This window comes from Lycorma delicatula, chromosome 3 (genome assembly GCF_047948215.1).
Source record: "Lycorma delicatula isolate Av1 chromosome 3, ASM4794821v1, whole genome shotgun sequence".
Lineage (NCBI taxonomy): Eukaryota > Metazoa > Arthropoda > Insecta > Hemiptera > Fulgoridae > Lycorma > Lycorma delicatula.
In genome coordinates, this window is record NC_134457.1 from 64839027 (window position 1) to 64858159 (window position 19133).

Here is a 19133-nt window from a genome sequence, read left to right on the forward strand (position 1 = left end):
ATTGGTTGAAAATTTAAGAATACTTTTTTGTTTAATGTTAAAGTTTGCTATAAAATGAGGTGTAAATATAAAAAAAAAAATTACTTTCTATATATGTCCCATTCAATATATTTTTAATAAAACTTTCTATTACGTAATCATGCTTAATGAAAAAGTGCCAAAATTAAAAAAAAATTAAACCTGCATATATTAAATATTCAAAATTGGTTTGAACACAGGAGTAAAGAAATATTGTAAGATTTTTCATGTAAATGGAAAGAATAGAAAACAACTGCAACGTGACCTTAAGTTGCACAGAATACATATGTTATTTTGTGGTCATTTATAACAGTGTGTTTGTAGGACATGCTCTGTGCAACAAAAATAAAATACATTCAGTGGTGTGCATGACTGAATTCATTCAATATAATTTTAAATGAATATATCCAAATTAAATTAAATTAATAATCACAATTTCTTTCTTCAGGTATAACGTGATTTCAAAGAGATTTAAAAGACAAAAATTAGAAGACAAGTGATAGAAATATTAGTTTTTAAAATTGTTTCTGTTATTTGATGAACCAAAAAATGTTATTCAGGTTTAAAATATATATTAAAATTACACTATGTGGGTTAAAGTGGCTCAACTCCAGCTAAAGATTAAGTTAAAATGAGGAATATATATTTTATTTATAAATTAAGATTTAGCATTTTAAAATATAACTAAATTAATTATAATATCTAACATTATTTTTTGGTTTGTTTAAAGAGATGGGAGAGTACAAATTGGTGATGAAGTAATAAATGTTAATGGAAGAATTTTACGAGGGTTAAGCACTTTAGAAGCAGTGCAAAGCATCTTGAGAAAACATCTTCCTAGAAGCGATTCAGAACCTGGTTATCAGGTTGATTTAGTCATAGCAAGAGATACCTGTTCACCACAGTCATCACCATCAGAAAACCAAAAAAGGCATTCATTTACTGGGCTTGATGTGTTCACAGCAAATCCGTGTACAATCTCTATGGACAGTTCAGAAGAAATACAAACAACTAGAGAAGATAATGATTCAGATGATGTATTTCTACCGTCAAATGACACAATTTCAGAAAGACAAAATTCAATACGGGATCGTAGAGAAGCTGTTGCAGTCATAAATAGGGTGCTAGCTGCTTCTTTAAAGACAAATAGAATTAATCACAGGTAATTATGGATTTACATTTTGTTATGTATAATATGTAATTGCAGAATTTTTTTTCTTTATTTCTAGTGACCTTTTTCCAACTATCTCATAAGAATGTAACTTTAATTCACAGTAAAAGATATCTGTCTGTTTGTATGGTAACAAAATTTTACATTCAGTAAAAAGTTTATGAATTTTTTATAGTCTGACAGACTCACCAACAAAAACAAACTCATGTGCAGTGTGACTGAGTATATGATTACATATACAAATACATAACGATTACAATATTTATACATATTTATCCATGATCCTAATACTTACATTTCTATACTTTTGGCATTACTTAATTATTATAATTTTTGTACTACTGGCTATTCCATCAAGAGCAAAGGGCCTAAATTTTTCTCTTATTTTGTATACTTTATACTACACACAAACGAGTATTTCCTATCTATTTTAAGCTCTTGGTAGCCCTCAGGATTTTCTGTTACAAGTAACAGCATTAGGTCATTGAAATACTGAATTCTTTTACAAGAGATTCATTAATTAGACCTGCTACCTTTCTTTTTCCTGTTTAGCCTCCAGTAATTACCACTCAGATAATATTTTAGAGGATGAATGAGGATGATATGTATGAGTGTAAATGAAGTGTAGTCTTGTACAGTCCCAGTTCAACCATTCCTGAGATGAGTGGTTAATTGAAACCCAACCACCAAAGAACACCGGTATCCCCAATCTAGTATTCAGATCCATGTAAAAATAACAGACTTTACTAGGACTTGAATGCTGGAACTCTCGACTTCCAAATCAGCTGATTCTCCACTAGACCAACGCGGTGGGTAGATTACTTATCTAGTCATCAAAAACCTCCCGTATATAACAAATAAAATAGATTTAAAAACACAAGGGTGACAGAACGCAGCCCTTCCTTACATCCACATGCCTTTTAATTGCTATGGGACTAGAGTTTTTCCATCCTAGCTAATTATAGTTTTCTGATTATAATAAATTTGTTCTAGTATTCTGAGGTGTCACTTATCCAGCTGCTTTTTTAAAGACCAATAGCTCTGTAACCTTACCATGTAATATTATAAAGCACTTTCACTGTCAACAAAGCAACCATACACTTCCTTGTTGACAGTAAGACAACAACGAACAAGTACATTAAGATTAAAAATGAGCTTCACGAGTGGCAAGTCCATTTTTTAAACCAAACTAAAAATCCTACTTTTCTCCAACTTGTTATATTCCCATTATGAGTAACATTTTGAAACATTTTTTATGACACATCAAACTTTTTCCTTTTAGTATTGTACAAATTTGGTAGCTTAATATTTTATTTTAATTATAAACTTTTATAATTATTATAAATTTTAGATTGACAAATAAAGAAAAAAATATTTATTTTAGAAATTATTTTTTTATACATATACTAGTACCAACATAAACTATGTAAATTAATGCAGATTTTCCTGTTCTTTCCCAACTATTTTAATTTTGGAGCAAGTTTTTTTTTACTAATTACCAAGGTGTAGGTTTATTTTTAATTATATAAAATTATTTTTTTAAAAACACATTTAATGTGTTCAAGAAAATCTATGTACGTTTAGCATATTTATATCTTCCTAGAAGCTATAAAAAACATATACTGGATAAATTACCACTGTTAAACATATTAAGTACATTGCTAGACTGGCAGTTCCCAACCTTTTCATTGCCATAATCCCCTTACAGCCCATACTGTGTCCTGACAAACTCTAAATTTTTTCCTAATTATATTGGCCAATTTAATCTACCATCATTAAATATTTGAATACTGTAATGAAATAAACATCCCAAGAAGTGATAGAGAAATTATACTTCAATTATTTCAGTTTTTTTTTTTAATGTATCTGAGAACATATCATAAAAATGAACATAATTTTACATATCACTGTGAAAAAAGTTTTGTTAAGTTTATCATAAAGTTGTCAATGGGATGGCTGATGTTTTTGCAGATGCCAGTTTTGCAAAGTTTGGTTCAATTGTTGATACTCAAAATCATAAATCTGGTTCCACATTAAGTTTATTTCTATACTACTTTTCAAAAAATCTGGAACAGAAAGTCTACACTAACACAAATGGTGATGTAAATAGCAGTAAGTATTGTAATGGAATTTGGGAACCTTCTAGGTACATCAGTCACACTTGCAACCAAAGTTGCAACCGGATCACAGTAGGAAATATAAGTTTCAAACTGCAATCACATGACTGTTCTAACAGCTCCTCTTCTACTTTTCATCCAGTTTTCATTTCCACTGCGGGAAGAAAAATATTCCCTTAATTTCAATGCCTCGGTCTCAAGATGTTCTATTATCTTTTCAATGATATCAGATGAGAGTTGATTATCATTTGTTGCCAGAAAGTCACTAAGATAGGGAAACAAATAGAATTCTCAATTAGCAACTCAATGTAACCATAAGTTTAATTTCATTATTGTTGCTTTAAACTTCCTGAATGAAGAACATTGTTAAAGATGATCCTGAAGACTGGAACTTAGAGCATTTAGAAAGCTAAAAATGGCAGATAAATAAGCAAGAAATAAATGTCTACAAATAATCTACACATTCGAATTTGTAGTCGAGAAGAAAAATCCTTACCTCGTCAAGCAGCTGAAACAGCAGTATTGACAATTTGTTCACTTCCAATTTCATGACACTGCGGTAAAGATGCTAGAATTAAGAGGCTGAGATTTAATATAATCATTATTTTAACTACATCATCAAGAATGAATTTTATATAAATAGAATTAATACATGAGGACATTGTTGCTTCATGATGAATAATGCTGCGAGTTGATTTTGCAGATGGCACAACGAATTGAATGGGCATTACAAGTCCCTTACACCTATTCATTTACTTAAGATGGGGAAGTTAATGTTTTGGACTCTATAACTGTCTGCATCTTTGGATGAGGTTTTGGTCTTGATCCTAGAGGTGGACAGGATCACAGATAGTTTTTGAATATCAGTTTAAGTTTTAGTATAAGTATCGTTGTTAATTGTTTTGATTAATTTGGGGTTTGTAGGTCAAAATTTTGTGTTATTGCGATAACATATTGTTAAAAGGTATGAGATTCAAATTTTTTTAAACTAATTAACAGTTAGTAGATCAGTCTGTTTGGAAGGAAATTATGGGTAGTTGTTTTAAATAGCTCCTTCAGAATTAGATAGGCATGAAGTTCTCGCTTCCACAGAGGTAGTTGGAGAGCGATATTGGGTGAAGCCTTATATGAAGCCAATACAGTATATATGGGTTAATACAGCGATAAAAATGTCTGCTGAGGCATTTGCATCCATAGCATCCTGACAGGTTTAGAGGCTCTGGAAGATGACTTCCCGTAAAGCCCCTCAAGGTTAGGGTGGTGTGGTGACCAGGATCATCACAAGGTGGATGTTTTTTTCCTTCAAGGTCAGATTGTATAAGTAACATACATTAAGCTGCCATGATAATATTACCAAAATTATATCTCTTGAGTGTTTTAGGAGATAACACCTTGAAGTTAAAGGGGTGGTGGAACAGAAAAACATCTAAAATACTTTTTACTGTTCATTTGTAATGAGTTAAGGCATATGCCTGAGGGTTCCAAAGCACTGATTAATTTTTGCAATTTACAAAATATAGCTTACAAACAATTACAAGCTGTGTTCCTCAAGTTGTAAGTAAACACAAGTAATCACCAAACTCTAGTAATCTGGGAAATTATGAAAATAAACTAAGAATAATTTGAGGCAGTTGAAATAAGTATACCTGTTTTTACAAACCAAGTATTTGTTTCCTTAATCTGAAGTTTATTCTGTCCTTAGATATGATCATTTTCTTGGTTGGGATCCTGGTCCTCCGAGAAAATACTGCTCTTATATGCTTATTATGTTTTGAAATTTCTCTGCCAAGCTGAAGCAATGTAAATAATCGTTTCATAAAGGACAGGGATACACTAATTTTTTGCTTTACATTGGCTGTCCAAGACTTATGACTATGATACTTGTCAAAAAAACACATGATGTACAAGAGACATAAGTTAAGAGTTAGTTATTTTCTCTGGCAGTAGCAGTGTTGAGTACAGCCAGTCCCTTTAGAAAAAAGATTAGTCATCACTTGCAGCGTTGTATATCACCTACATCTTTGTTTCTGGATGCTAATATGAAATCATAACAGTACGATATTCATACATTGATGATATTTGACGGTCAATGATATTTATATCAGTGAAGAGCGCAATGGAAAATCATGTTATTTTTCCTACTAAGCTTGATATGTGATGTTTGTTATTCTTAAGGATAAATATACCATTTTTGGGAATAATTCATCCATAACTCATATCAGGGCACCTATAATCATTATGATTATGCAAGACCAGCCCTAGGCGGTAGGAAACTGCCTACAGCGGCAAAATTTAGGAACAGCAAAACCGCTTGAACTAGAACGCAAAAAAAACCCACAAAAATATATTTCCGTTACATGAATCTAATAATAATCTAAATATTTTTATTCTAATATTAATAATAATAACAATAATAATAATAATTAATAATTATTATTGTAAATTAAATATAATTATTATTATTAAATAATAATTATTAATAATATTATTATTTACTATTTATTAGTACAATAATATTATTACTGTACTAGTTTTGTTTATTGTTTCAAAAGTATATTAACATTATCTCTGAAAGTAGTAGGCAGTAGTTTTAGTTTGTAAGTTCATTGTCATTATAAATGTAAATTTTGTTTTTCAATAAATCAATATTCCGAAAATCTGTATTAGTATTACTGTTTTAATTCAATTATATGCCATTTTTCTGGTTAACATGGCTCTTCTATAATTCTGGTTTTTTTTTTTTTGGAAAAATGTCCAAGTTTTTTTGAAGCTTGGGGGCGCCAGTTTTTGGGTTTTCCTACGGTGACAAAAATGCTAGGACTGGCCTTGGGTTATGGCACTAAATATACATATGTATAAAAACAACAACCTTAATTATTATTGAACAAGAAATGTGCATTTTCTGAAACTAACCCCTTACATCATCTATGAACTCTCTCACGAAAAATGTAATTTTTTCAATAGAACATTATTCCATTGTTTATTAATGTAGGTATTTACATTTTACAAATAATGTCTGGCCAGCCTACTACCCTAACCCAAATACAGATTCACCACAGATTGGTAAAAAGAATTATAAATATAAAAAATTAGTTTTGTTAAAATATGCAATTATTATTATATAATAAAATAGTAACAACTGCTATAGAATGTTGACTTACTGAACTGTTGGAAAATGTGTCATCTGAAATCTTTGTAGGTTTATTCTTTTTACAGTTATCTGTAATAAAAAAAAAGATTAATTAACACAATCTTCATACATACAATTAATAATATAAAATGAATGAATGTGATACAAAATTTAACAGAAATTGCTTTCAAACAAAAAAATATCAAATGATAAACATTTATAAGTAGACAAAACATAAAATGTTTGTACTTTCACTGAAAAAAGTTTTGTAAATATTATCTACATTTACCTTGTCTAAAAACAAAATCCAGTTTCTTTTGATATAAGATTCTGAAATACTCAGTAATTCCAAGAAATTATAAAACTAATTTATTAGAAAAATGCAAAGACATCAAAACCACGATAAAATTTTTAGAGGTAATCATGGTAAAAATCAATTTCATACTAAAAAGCTAAATAATTTTGTAGTTTTGATTTTATGATGAAAATTGTTTAAGTTATAATTACTTGGTATCTTATTTCCTTTTATACTTTAATTAAATGCTTTGACATGGTTGCAGACTAATTTTTATACAACTTTTTAGCAGCTTGAAGGTTATTTTTTAATGTTGGTAACTTCATTACTCTCTTTAAAAATGTAATTATCTTAGTTTACTTAAGTACATTTTATATCTTTATTGGGCACTAAACCATAAAATAATTAATCTACCAGCTAGCACACTAACTACTAAATCAATTAGATGGCAAATTATATATGTAAAAACAAGTTACACCTATATGGAACAGCATTTAACAGTTTTTTATTTCTATTTTTTTCTATTTTTCAGAAGTACAGAAGAAGAAGAAGGAATGAATATGATCTCAACAACACATACAGTTGTATTCCAAAAGGGGCTTGGTCATAAGTCGCTTGGTTTCAGCATAGTAGGTGGTACTGATTCACCACGTGGTCAGATGGGAATATTTGTTAAGACAATTTTCGCATCTGGTCAGGCTGCTCAAGAGGGTACATTACTTGAAGGTACCAATAACAGAATTTTTTTTTTCTGATTCATTTGTAATTTTTTATTTTATGTTTTAAAAATTCATTATTCATTCTTATAAAGGAGTATAGATAAATCCTGTTTTATGTTATAAAAGCTGAATAAACACAATAATAATGGTTAGCTCATTTAATTTAAAGCATTGCTAATGAAATCTTAGCTTAAAAAGAAGTAAAATAATAAATACCTATGAAATTGCCTAGTATAATTTTAAACGAGTTAAAAATGTTAGTTATTTCAGAACATTAAGTACAAAATTCACTTTTATCAGCAGCAAAATAATAAAAATTTAAATCAGTTTAAGCAACTTGTTAACATGTTAGAGCATGAATTTTACTATAATACTAGGCAATTCTTTATACATGTAAGCATACGTTTGAACATAGATCATAGAACAAAGAGTAAATGAGAGTCCACGTTTTTCTATTGTAAACCATAACACTTCATTCAAATATTTTTAAGAATTTCCATCTAATTCCACATGAATGTTTCAACAGCAGATCTCTTCATTATTAGTTTTCTGGCTTGTGAAAGTATGCTTTTGAAATCTTTTTTTACTTGTTCATCCTTTCTAATTTTAATACCAAAAATAGTAAGTAATTTTACTACCAAAATAAATAATTAATTTTACTACTACCTCTAATATATTGTGTTTAATTATCTTAGCATTTATTGAATTCATCACTATCCCCCTATCTATTGCATTCTATCTTTTTACTTTTATTCTTGTCAGCTTTAAAACTGAATTTTTTTATACTACTCATTACTTCTTATTCATTCCAGATCTCAGCTAAAATAAATTCATTTAGTTGATTATTTATTTTTGAATTTTTTATATTTTAATAATATAATTTCTATATTTTTATTATTTTTGATTTTTTATCGTGAATTTATTTTTTATTCTTAAAACAAAATTGAAGAATATCATTTGAGAATTAAAGGAATTATATTCATTGTCTCTGGACTGTAACTTTATCCTCAAACTTTTCTTTTAGTTCTTTTATTGCTTTCTCTATGTAAAAATTAAAAAGTAATGAGGGCTGATGTATGTATTACCTGAGTTGGGGACTAGCTAGAAGCTAAAGGAGACTGATTTTTTCTACTCTTATTGTAGTTACCTGCTTCTTGAAGAGATCATAAACAACTCTCTTTGTATTTTGTTCAATCCCACTTTTCTTAAAGCTTAAACATTTTATGTTATTTCAGATTATCGTATGCTAGTTCAAGATTTACAAATGTCATGTATGAAACTTTCTTTTCTAATTTACCGTCAATCAAACTTACTAACCTACCTGAAGCAATAGCATCTCTTCCTTTCTTTCAAACGGTTCTGCATTCAAATCCTAGTCATGCTTGGCATTTTTCACATACAATAAAAATTCATCTTTTATAAGTTGTAACTGGGAATTAGCCTGCAGTTGCTAAAATTAAATAAATGAATAAAATTATTCTTAGACTTAAAATTGGTTCTCAAACTTCTCATCTATTTTTCTTAAACTGACTGTTCTTAATTAACACAATTTTTACATCTGTTCTTTTTAGCTATAACTTTAGTTAGTAATTTTTGTAATTAACATGTTTTTGCATGTTTAATTAACGTCTTTTGTATTTACAAAGCAAATCTGACTGAATTCTATGTTTAGAAGTTCTTTTCTTGATACTATCTCTGCACTTCAGCAGTAATCTTTATCTTTAATAATCAGACTGTGATGTTTTTTTTAATGATGAGGTGGCAGTTTCGTAATACGTTTAAGATTCTAAGAGACAGGTGAATGAAGCATGTAGAGAATATTCATTAGATACAGTGTTTCCACTGAACAGCCACCAAAAAAACAATTTCATTGTAAAAGTGTTAGTGACTTATGAAAAAAACATTATGAAATCAAAAAACTGTGAATAATACAAATCCTTGAAAAACACTTACAGTTTAAGGTATTCCTCAAAAAAACAATTGTTTGTCCTGAATCTGAAAAAAATTTATTTTTAAAATTACAATGGTTCACGCAACTCTAATTTTAAAAATATCACATTTTTTCAGATTCAGGACAAACAATTGTTTTTTGAGGGATACCTTCATACTATATAAGTGTTTTTGGGGATTTGTATTTTTCACCATTTTTTTGATTTCATAATGTTTTTCTCTTAAGGAGATTCACTAGCAGTTTTAGAACAAAATTGTTTTTTTGGTGGTTGTGACTCAGTATCTTGGTTACAACATCTTTCATTACTTTCATCATGATGTATATGAGACATAATAAAAATAGATCATTTTACCTTTAGATTGTAGTTGTCAATTTTTCTGCCAAAAGCAATTGTTTCATATTTGTGTATTATTTATTAATTTTTAATTATTATTATTACTAATAATAAATATCATATGTGAATTATTTCCATTTAACTGGCAATTACCTCACCAAAGACCAGCCAATCATAATTCAGCTGTAATTTTACCATGTTTCCTTCATCGTAATAATACACAAAAAATAAAACAACCTTTATTATTTTTGTTAATAATTATATTTTAATTAATTACATTTCATTTTATATTAATTTTTTATATTTTATTTTATTTTTTTTTAATACTTTTAAAAATTATTCATATTCTATTATATTTCAAAGTAACCCCCAAATACAGTAACAGAACCTGAAAAACTCGACCAAAAGTCGAATTTCATGGGATCCTTCCCTCACCAACAATCTGTACAAATTCAAAAATTGCATCAAACAAAAACAAAAAATAAGTAAATAAAAACTAAAAATTTAGAAAACATAATATATTTATATGAACAATTTATTAAAACGTTTTTTTCATAATAACCTTTTGATACATCCTAGTATTTTCTACCCTTATAGCTTGTGACATCTGACAGAATATACATGGAAAAATGGAGGTTTCAATTTTTCTTGATGAGTAAAACATGCGACTATAGCATATACCAAATATAGACAAAATGTGATTAACTAAATACAGGCTAAATATAATTAATTTTTTATATAGCCAATGTAAGTGGCTTCTGTTGGAGAAGATTATAAATGGTGGATTCATTTTTCATAATGGCATGTAATTAATGAATATTTAATAGTTAAAATAACTTTTAAATAAATAAAAATGTATAACAAAGTAGTATTATCAGTTATCACGTTAGTGTATGTTTTTTTTTAGTGAATTAAACATCACAACCTTCATAAGAAGCTGTACTGTTACTAAGAATAACAACCATTTGTCATTTTCTTGTGTTTTTTTTTTACGCTTGTTCTTTTGGCAGAGATTCACCCCGGCTCTCAAACGGGAGTAAAAGTTTTCAATGCTTCAGAAAGGTTTAAATTCACACACAGTTTTGCGTAAAAATGCTATTCCTACATTTGGCTGTTGGAATTATTACTACTAGTTGAATCATTGGTCAAAATGAGCTGTTTTTCTTTTATTTATATTGACATTTTAAGACAGTAAAAAAATCAACATTTTATAAATTTAGAATTATCATCAGTTTTTACAAATTCTATTCTGTGTTTTGCCTGTCCAAAAGGAGGAACAAATAGGAATATATTTGAGGAAAATCATAAGTAATCCTTGTTAGAAATTTTTTATCTAGATGTTGTCTTCTAATAACATAGGTAATTTCAATGGCGAAAATAATCCAACTAACAACCCTTTATGATCATAATAATAATAATACTAAAATCTGATCAAAATCAAACAAAGAACTACTGAAAAATTCTGTTTTGAAATTTAACAGTATAAAAAATACAAAGAAATAATTACTTTCAATAATTTTGAGAAAATTAATTGCAGGTATGAAACACTTAAAATCAAATTTGTGTTAAACACCACAATCATTAGATTTGGAGTGTAAAATGTTTTATAAAGGTCATTTATAAAATCTAACAAAACATTAATATGTCTTAGTTATCAAAGTTAGACATATTTACACAATTACAAAAAAAAATGAAGCAGTTTCTACACAAATATAATTTCATTCCATAAAACACTATCAAAGGAATAATCCAATTTATCCATTATAACAATTTCAAATTAAACTAGTTTACATTTTCAAAATTTGACTTTCATTTTTTTCATTTTTCTTGTACCTATAATGTAATGTCTTTATTTAAGAGACATACATTTTATTACAGGAATCTATTAATTAGGTAGCTGCAATTTTTATATTACTATAGTAATTAAACAACTTGTTTTCAAACATTTTTCAAGTTATTTAAAATTATCATTTTGTCATGCTACTTAGTAAATAAATAAAATCTTTCAAATTTTCTTGCCCTATACATTTCAGGGCCTGGATATCATTCTGTTGCTGCTGGGTCTTTCTATTTATCTGGCAGATATTCAATTTTTAATGGCTATTTTTTTTTTATTCAATCTTTTTTTGTTAGAAAGGAATTTTTTTGAATCTAACTGAAAAATACTCCTAAATCTGTCAAACCTAAGCTAAAAAAATATATAAAACAATAAAAAAATAAATATGAGAATATTCTGGTAATGTGCATGCAAAATTTCCCACATGTCAAATATCAAAGGTTACTAATTTAAAAATGTCTGATAGATAAAGTTATTTCTCTTCTTTTTTTTAAATAACTCATACATTTTTTATTCCTCTCTGAAAAATGCAACATTTATCCACTACATGTGGATAAATATAAAAAAGCAAAACATTGCTAAAAAAGAAAAGAAAAGAACTACCTGAAATAAGTAGAAAAAATAAATTAATAAAATTTAGATTTTCTTTATTTCTTGCTGAAGTTTTAATTGTAAGATGTGGAAGCATTAGTAGTATTAGGACTGTATAAACTCATTAAGATATTTTATTAATATGTCAATATTTTGCGTAACAGATTTTTGGCACTATTGTTTCAACCAAAAGTAGAATAAAAAAGGTTTAAAAAAAAGTAATTCTTCAAAGAGAAAAAAAATTTAACATACCTTTTAAGCAACTTGATTTTTTTAGTTAGAAAAACTGAATGCTATTAGGTTGGGACAGCAGTAACTTTAAAAAATTATTTTTATTAATAAATAAAGTTTGATTACTATCTTTAAAAATATAGTAAAGTTAAATGTGTTAAAAATATTAGAAAATTATTTATTCTAATATGATAAAAAATTAGTGAACAAAACTTATAATCAATCAATAAGTGTTATTTGGGTAACATTTGGACTGATATATAGTCTATAAACATATTGTGTTTTTTTTTTGTAGGTGATGAAATAGTATCAGTAAATGGTGTAAGTCTAGCAGGTTTATCACATGCTGATGCTATTGCCACTTTTAAAAAGATTCGATCAGGTAGCGTAATTCTTCACATAGTCAGAAGAAGAATACCCAGCAGGTAATTTTATACAAATTATTTACATGATTTTTTTGTTATATTTAAAATAGTATTTGAATATTGTTTTTGCTAAAAGTTTTAGTTTATTAGCAAAGTTTAGTTTATTATTGAAATTTACTTCACAACTTTTAATTTATTGAACCCTCTGCTACAGACAGGTGTGATCTGTCCAAATGATGATTGCTTACTACTATTTTTCTTTTTAATGTCAATATTCTTCTTGATCAAGCAGTAATGCAGGGCACAGTAAAGTGTCATAATTAATTTAAGTGTCAGTTAATTTAATTTCATATTCAGTAAATATTTTTCTGATAAGTTTTAAACAGAACTCTTGTAGAGCAAATAGTTATAAAAGAACAATATGGATTCAGAAAGGAAAGAGAATAAAAAAGAGAACTGAGCTAATAAGAACTATTGTATAAAAGGTAAATAGAAATAATAAAGGATTAACTTTGTTTTATAGGTATGGAAAAAGCACTCAATCATATCAGATCAGATAAACTAGAGAAAAATGACAGGGTTGTTTGGAAAAATAAAGATTAAATAATTTATATAATACCTTAATTAGAAAACGGCTATAAAAATAAGTATATTCAAAACTGAATGGTTTGATCATTGAGAAGTAAAACATGGGTGCTACTTATCCCAAACCTTGTTAACAGATATGATAACAAATGCTTTAGAAAATGAAGGAATCAATGTAGAAAGAGGGAGAGTAAACTTATACAATTATATAAGCTTCACAGACAGTACGAGATTTTTAGAAGATGCAGCACAGATATTCATCAGTGATTTTGAAATTATAGGAGAATATGGAATGAAAATGAATGCTAAGTAAACAAAAATAAAAAGGATAAGAGACAATAAACCAATAAATAAATGTCTTCAAAAAAGAAGGAAGAATTGAACACTGAAATCTTAAAAGAAAATTTCAAAAATGAAAGTGAAATAAAAATGACAATATCAATGCTCAAGGAAGTGTTTAACAAAAAGAAACAGTTTTTACTTCTATGTAGTATGATGGATTTAGATTTAAAGAAGCATCTTATGAAGCGTCGTATTTGTTCACATCCATACTAATAAACACACATATAACATATTGTTGTGTGTAATCCATTCTTCTTTTTTCATTTTCTTTCTCTTTCTTCTTTCTGAAAGCTTATCTACCCATTAGATATAAAAGAGAAAAAGAAAAGCTGAAGGCATTTAAAATTTCGGTATGGAGAAGAATGAAGAAGAATAAATATACACGTGTAAAATGAAGTAATAAGGAGAACTGATAGGAATAGAAATTTTATCAGAACAATTCAGGAATGAAAGCTAACTGACAAGGTTATATGAAAAAAGAAGGACTGATTAAAACATTGCTAAAAGGATCAGTAGAAGGTGTAAGGAAGAGGCTGGAAAAAATTAAAAAGATAGATGATCTAAAAGAAGATCACTATGAAAAATTCAAAAGTTTAGCTTTTTATTTTTAATATTATTTGTCATTCTCAAGTTCCAACTCAAATTTGACATAACACATTTCTGACAGTGTTATAATTTTCATTTGATATTTCTCCTGTCACAGTTTGACACTTTAATGTGTTATATTTTTCTTTTATTTCATGAAGTATTTTTTTTTATATACTCATATATTTATTTAAATGTGAATACACTAAATCTAAATAATTTACTCCTAGTTGATTAGAAAAACAGAATAATGAAAAAAATTTAAAAAATTAGTTCTGAATATGAAATAACTGTATAAATAATGAATAAAAAATAACAGTTTTCAAGTTTAACAGTTTGACCAAAGTGAAGAGGAACATACTTATAAAAAATGCAAACTCCAATAAGTTCACTTCTCAATACCTACATGCAATGACATTTTAAAAACTTTGAAGTACCCACAGATATGACGTATACGATCCTTTACCTTCTTATGGGAAAGGTTTTATTTATTACACTGAAAATATTACTGGAGAGTAAAATAATTAGATTAAGGTCTAGCATTCAATCAGATAATAATAAAAATAAAAATTGTTCTTGTTATTCTAATTCCAAATAAAAACCTTATTTATGCAGTTTGTGAAACTCATTGTTGTAGAAAATACATTAAGGACTTAACAAAATACTGAAAATGTCTTCTGAAGAAACACACTTTAAAGCTAATTGTTTTTCACAAAGTATGCTAAATATAACAGAGCGCTCTGTTTGTGTGAGTGTATTATTGTTACATTCTCAAGTGTTTAATGAAATTAAATATCATTTAAATCATCATAAAAATGTCATCTTTTTTTTCATTTGCTATGCAGTAAATAAAATCACAACTTTATTGAAAAACATAATTAAATAGAAATCAACTTACTCACCTAAGAAAACCTCTTGATTTTCAATTGTTTTACTCTATTTAATATTTCCTGTGTACCCATTTAAACTGTAAACAAAATAAAGATATTGTTTAGTACTTCTTTACTTATTTCATCTCAGAAATATTACTTTTACTGAAATAAAGTAATATATATTTTTTAAGGCAATTTTTCTATAGTTGTATTAAACAATACAATTGCCACAAAATATAATGTTTAATGAATTCTTTGAAAAATTAAAAAAAATATTCTGTAAATAATATATTTTAACATTGATTTAAATCAATATCCCAATATTTTCTCGGCTGTATAAGAGATATGGTATGCAATTCCCCATAATGACCATTAATGCGCTCTTGTGAAGTTACAGCCCTTGCCAAGGCTCTGGTCACAACTTACTTCGCACTTGTACATGTATATAAATTAAAAATGCTAACCATGCTTTAAAATGATTTTTACTGTATCGTACTGATAAAAGGTTTGTGGTATGTTAATTTTAGAAAATTCTCAATTTTATTACTAAAACAGTTATAGGAAAAACTGGTTGAAAAAAGAAATAAGTATGCAGCACTAACTATATATAACATAGATTATTTATGAATTATAATTTTCAGACAACAATGACTTACTTAATATTACTTATAACTAATTTTTTTATAGGATCTCTGAACACCAATTTCTTGTTAGTTTCTTGCCAAATGTTATACACTCAGTTTTTTTTAAGTGTTATTGATCTATTTCAGAATTGTTTTTTTTTTTTAATTTTACATAACACTGTATGACTTTACATAATGCCTGTGGCCCTAGTCTAAATGTTATACAAATGTGGTCGGATGAAATGGTGTTTCAGATAGTGTTCCCATGTATTTAGATTATTTTAAGTTTATACTTCTGTATCATTTATTAATTGTATTATTAATTATCATAATTATTAATTAGTTCATGTGAACTGTACAGGAGAGCTTTAGAATCTGCCCTCATTCATTACAAATGCTTTTATCTTTTAGTTATTTTTATGTAACTAGACAAGATGTGTTTCTATTTTAAAATATATTTTTTTTTTAAACAATCTGACTTGTTTTCATGAATTCATTTTGAAATTTATTATTAAAAAATTCTGAAACAAAAAAAATTTTGAATTTGTTGTAGCGCAAAGTATAACATTTAACAAAAAACAACAGCTGTAATTTCAGCGATAGTACATGTTAATTTAAGATATCTATGTGTAATTTAACTAATTTCTCTAATTTACCTTATCTGAGTAAGCATTTTCTCCAAACCAAATCATTATAAAGACTGCTGCTGAGAGGAATGAGTGTTAACATTGGATATGACTAGTAATTGGTTAGATTTTAAAGGATGATGTCTTCAAAGAGTTTATTTAATTTAAATTATGTTATTTTATTTAGAATGTTTATTTACTTTCTGTTGTTCCCACACTCTAATATGCTTGAGCAACTCTAAATATATAAACATATAAAAACATCATTCTACATGAACAATTACACTTTTAACTGCATCATAAATAACAGAGCTCCTTCAGAATCTAATGTCAAAACCAATGTCATATCCAACAGTGTAATACTCAGTGCTTCAAGCAGCAGTTTGATGAAATGAAACTTGGTTTAAAGCAAAAGTTAGCTCAGATTTAGGTAATATTTTTAAATCTTTCACCATAAATTAAAGTTTAACAGCTTTTAACAGAACATAAAAAACTATTTCATAAAAAATAAAATGGCAAGTAATTACTTCTTTAATGTTTGCTCATAAATCGGTTTTCACCCCGATAAAATTAAAAACATTTGAACTTTAATGATGTTTTCTTTGTCTATTCTTTCACAAATTTCATATTTTTTCAGATTTGTTGTTTATAATTGATTCTTTTTCATCTTTACTTTCCCGTCTATATAGCAGCTATAGCTATACAGAAGGGAAAGTATGGTGGTAGGTCAAAATTAGGCATATCTGGTTTTCACAGAATCTTGCCGAATTGACCTGATCCCTAAGGACCCCAGAAAACCCAAAAATAACATTAAAATTTCTGCGAAAAAATATGCGTACATATGTATGTATGTATGCTGGCGTGTAAATTGCCTCTCCATAACTACTTGACCGAGTTTCACCAAACTAGGCTATAATACTTCTATAGTAGGAGCATTGATGCCATTAAATTTTCAATTCAAAAGGTCAGGGGGTGGAGATACAGGAGGAAAATGAAATCTTCTCCAGATTTTACATAATAAAGGTTATTTTAAATTTTGTGAATATTAATTAACAACTTTTGTAAAAAAATGTTTAAACTAAATTTCACCCCTACCCCTAAAAATGGTTTTCATTTTAAAGAGTTATAGAAGACAGTACAAGGAGTGATTTTCATTGCATTTTTTTAAAAATACTTTTGTGAACAATTATAAAAAAAAAATTTATTGTTTAAAAACTTTTTTACTAAATTGCACTCCCACTCCACTTTTTCATCCCACCCATCCGAATGAAGTACAGTATACACATGCGCTTTAGTTAGAATCATTGAATTAAACAAAAAAATATTACATTTAAATAAAATGATAAATATGTTAAATTAAGTTGTGTGTGTAAGCCGTGCATCAGAGAAAAGTCACTTGGCAGGAAAATCCTACAATTGTGTTGTCAATTTTTTTTTATGTAAATAAATAGTATTTCCTTACATAATTACAAATCACATTAATCACAGTAGGTTTTTGCTATTCTACAGTTAACAAAAAGGAATTGTTCCAACATTTTCCTGGAATGATCAAAGTAAACAGTGGAAAAACATTAATCAAAACATCATTACTAAATATAAAATTAATAAATAAAAAAGAGTAGTGATTATAGGCCATGGTAATATATAAGAATACTAATATTACATTACTTGAAGGAAATCTTTTATTCTCATTTTAAATTCATTGGTTAGAAGATCATTTAGATTGTAAAATAATCTAGTCCTTTATAATTATTAAGGTCCTTCTATTTTATATGAATTTTAACATAAAGTTATCTTTTAATGTGAAATCATCTATGTTTTGACATTTTTATATTGTTTCAGAGGTGTTAAACCAAAAACAAGTGATGAAAAAAATTTGCAGGATGTTAGTAATAACAATTAAACACAAATACACTGGAAGCAATCGAAATACTCATTCAATTTATTCTTGTATTGAAAAAGAAAAACAGCTTTATTTATTTAATGCAAGAAACATAAGTTTCCAATTTAAGTACAATGTTTTAAATAGTCAGTTGTAGTGTATACACTTCATTTTTAATTATAAGTGAAACTTAGTGAGAAAAATTAACGACAAAAATAATATTATTTACTACTATATGGCAATATAATCACCTGACTGTAGCTGTTACTGATTGAAATATAACATATACTGATCAACTATTTAGCAATCTTCTTGAGAAATTCACAAGCATTTAGTTATAGAATAATAACTAAAGAATATTTTTCACATTATTTCTTATAATAATGTAAAAAAATATTAATTTTTAAAACTGCTCTTAATGTCCAAAGAAATTTATTTAATTTTAATTTTTTCTACCCAAATATGTGAATAAATGTTAATTAGAATTTTTTAATTTATGTATTTAACTTATCCAATTTTATAAAGTATAATTATTGTATGTAGAAAAAATGTGAAATAAATTTTTGATTTTAAATTGTAATGGTAGTAATTTTTATTTTGCAATCCTTTCTTACATATTTCGCATAATTTCAGATCACTTGTAGGTAGCTGATCACTGAATTTTAGACTGTGTAATTTGCACAGAATAAACTCTATTGTTCTATTGTTTAGGAGTATCGTGAATGACATTATTTCATCAATTGGGAATTTTATTTTTAAAATTCATTTTCTTAGTATAATAGATTATAAAAAAAGGAAAGAAAAGTATATCAAAGTATTTTTTTTTTGGAAAAGAATTAATTTTACAAAATAAAAAATT

At 27.1% G+C, this 19133-nt stretch overlaps 1 protein-coding gene across 3 annotated transcripts in view; it reads left to right on the forward strand.

Annotated features, from left to right (window-relative positions):
* Positions 1 to 18841, forward strand: part of LOC142321657 (uncharacterized) — a 361563-nt gene extending 342722 nt beyond the window's left edge. For all 3 annotated transcript variants that reach the window (XM_075359921.1, XM_075359920.1, XM_075359923.1), the window contains 4 exons: positions 749 to 1180; positions 7264 to 7457; positions 12690 to 12819; positions 18235 to 18841. In XM_075359921.1, the coding sequence (XP_075216036.1) occupies positions 749 to 1180; positions 7264 to 7457; positions 12690 to 12819; positions 18235 to 18295 (817 nt within the window). In that variant the 3' untranslated portion in view covers positions 18296 to 18841. The remainder of the gene's footprint in view (positions 1 to 748; positions 1181 to 7263; positions 7458 to 12689; positions 12820 to 18234) is intronic.
* The last annotated feature ends 292 nt before the right edge of the window (positions 18842 to 19133 follow it).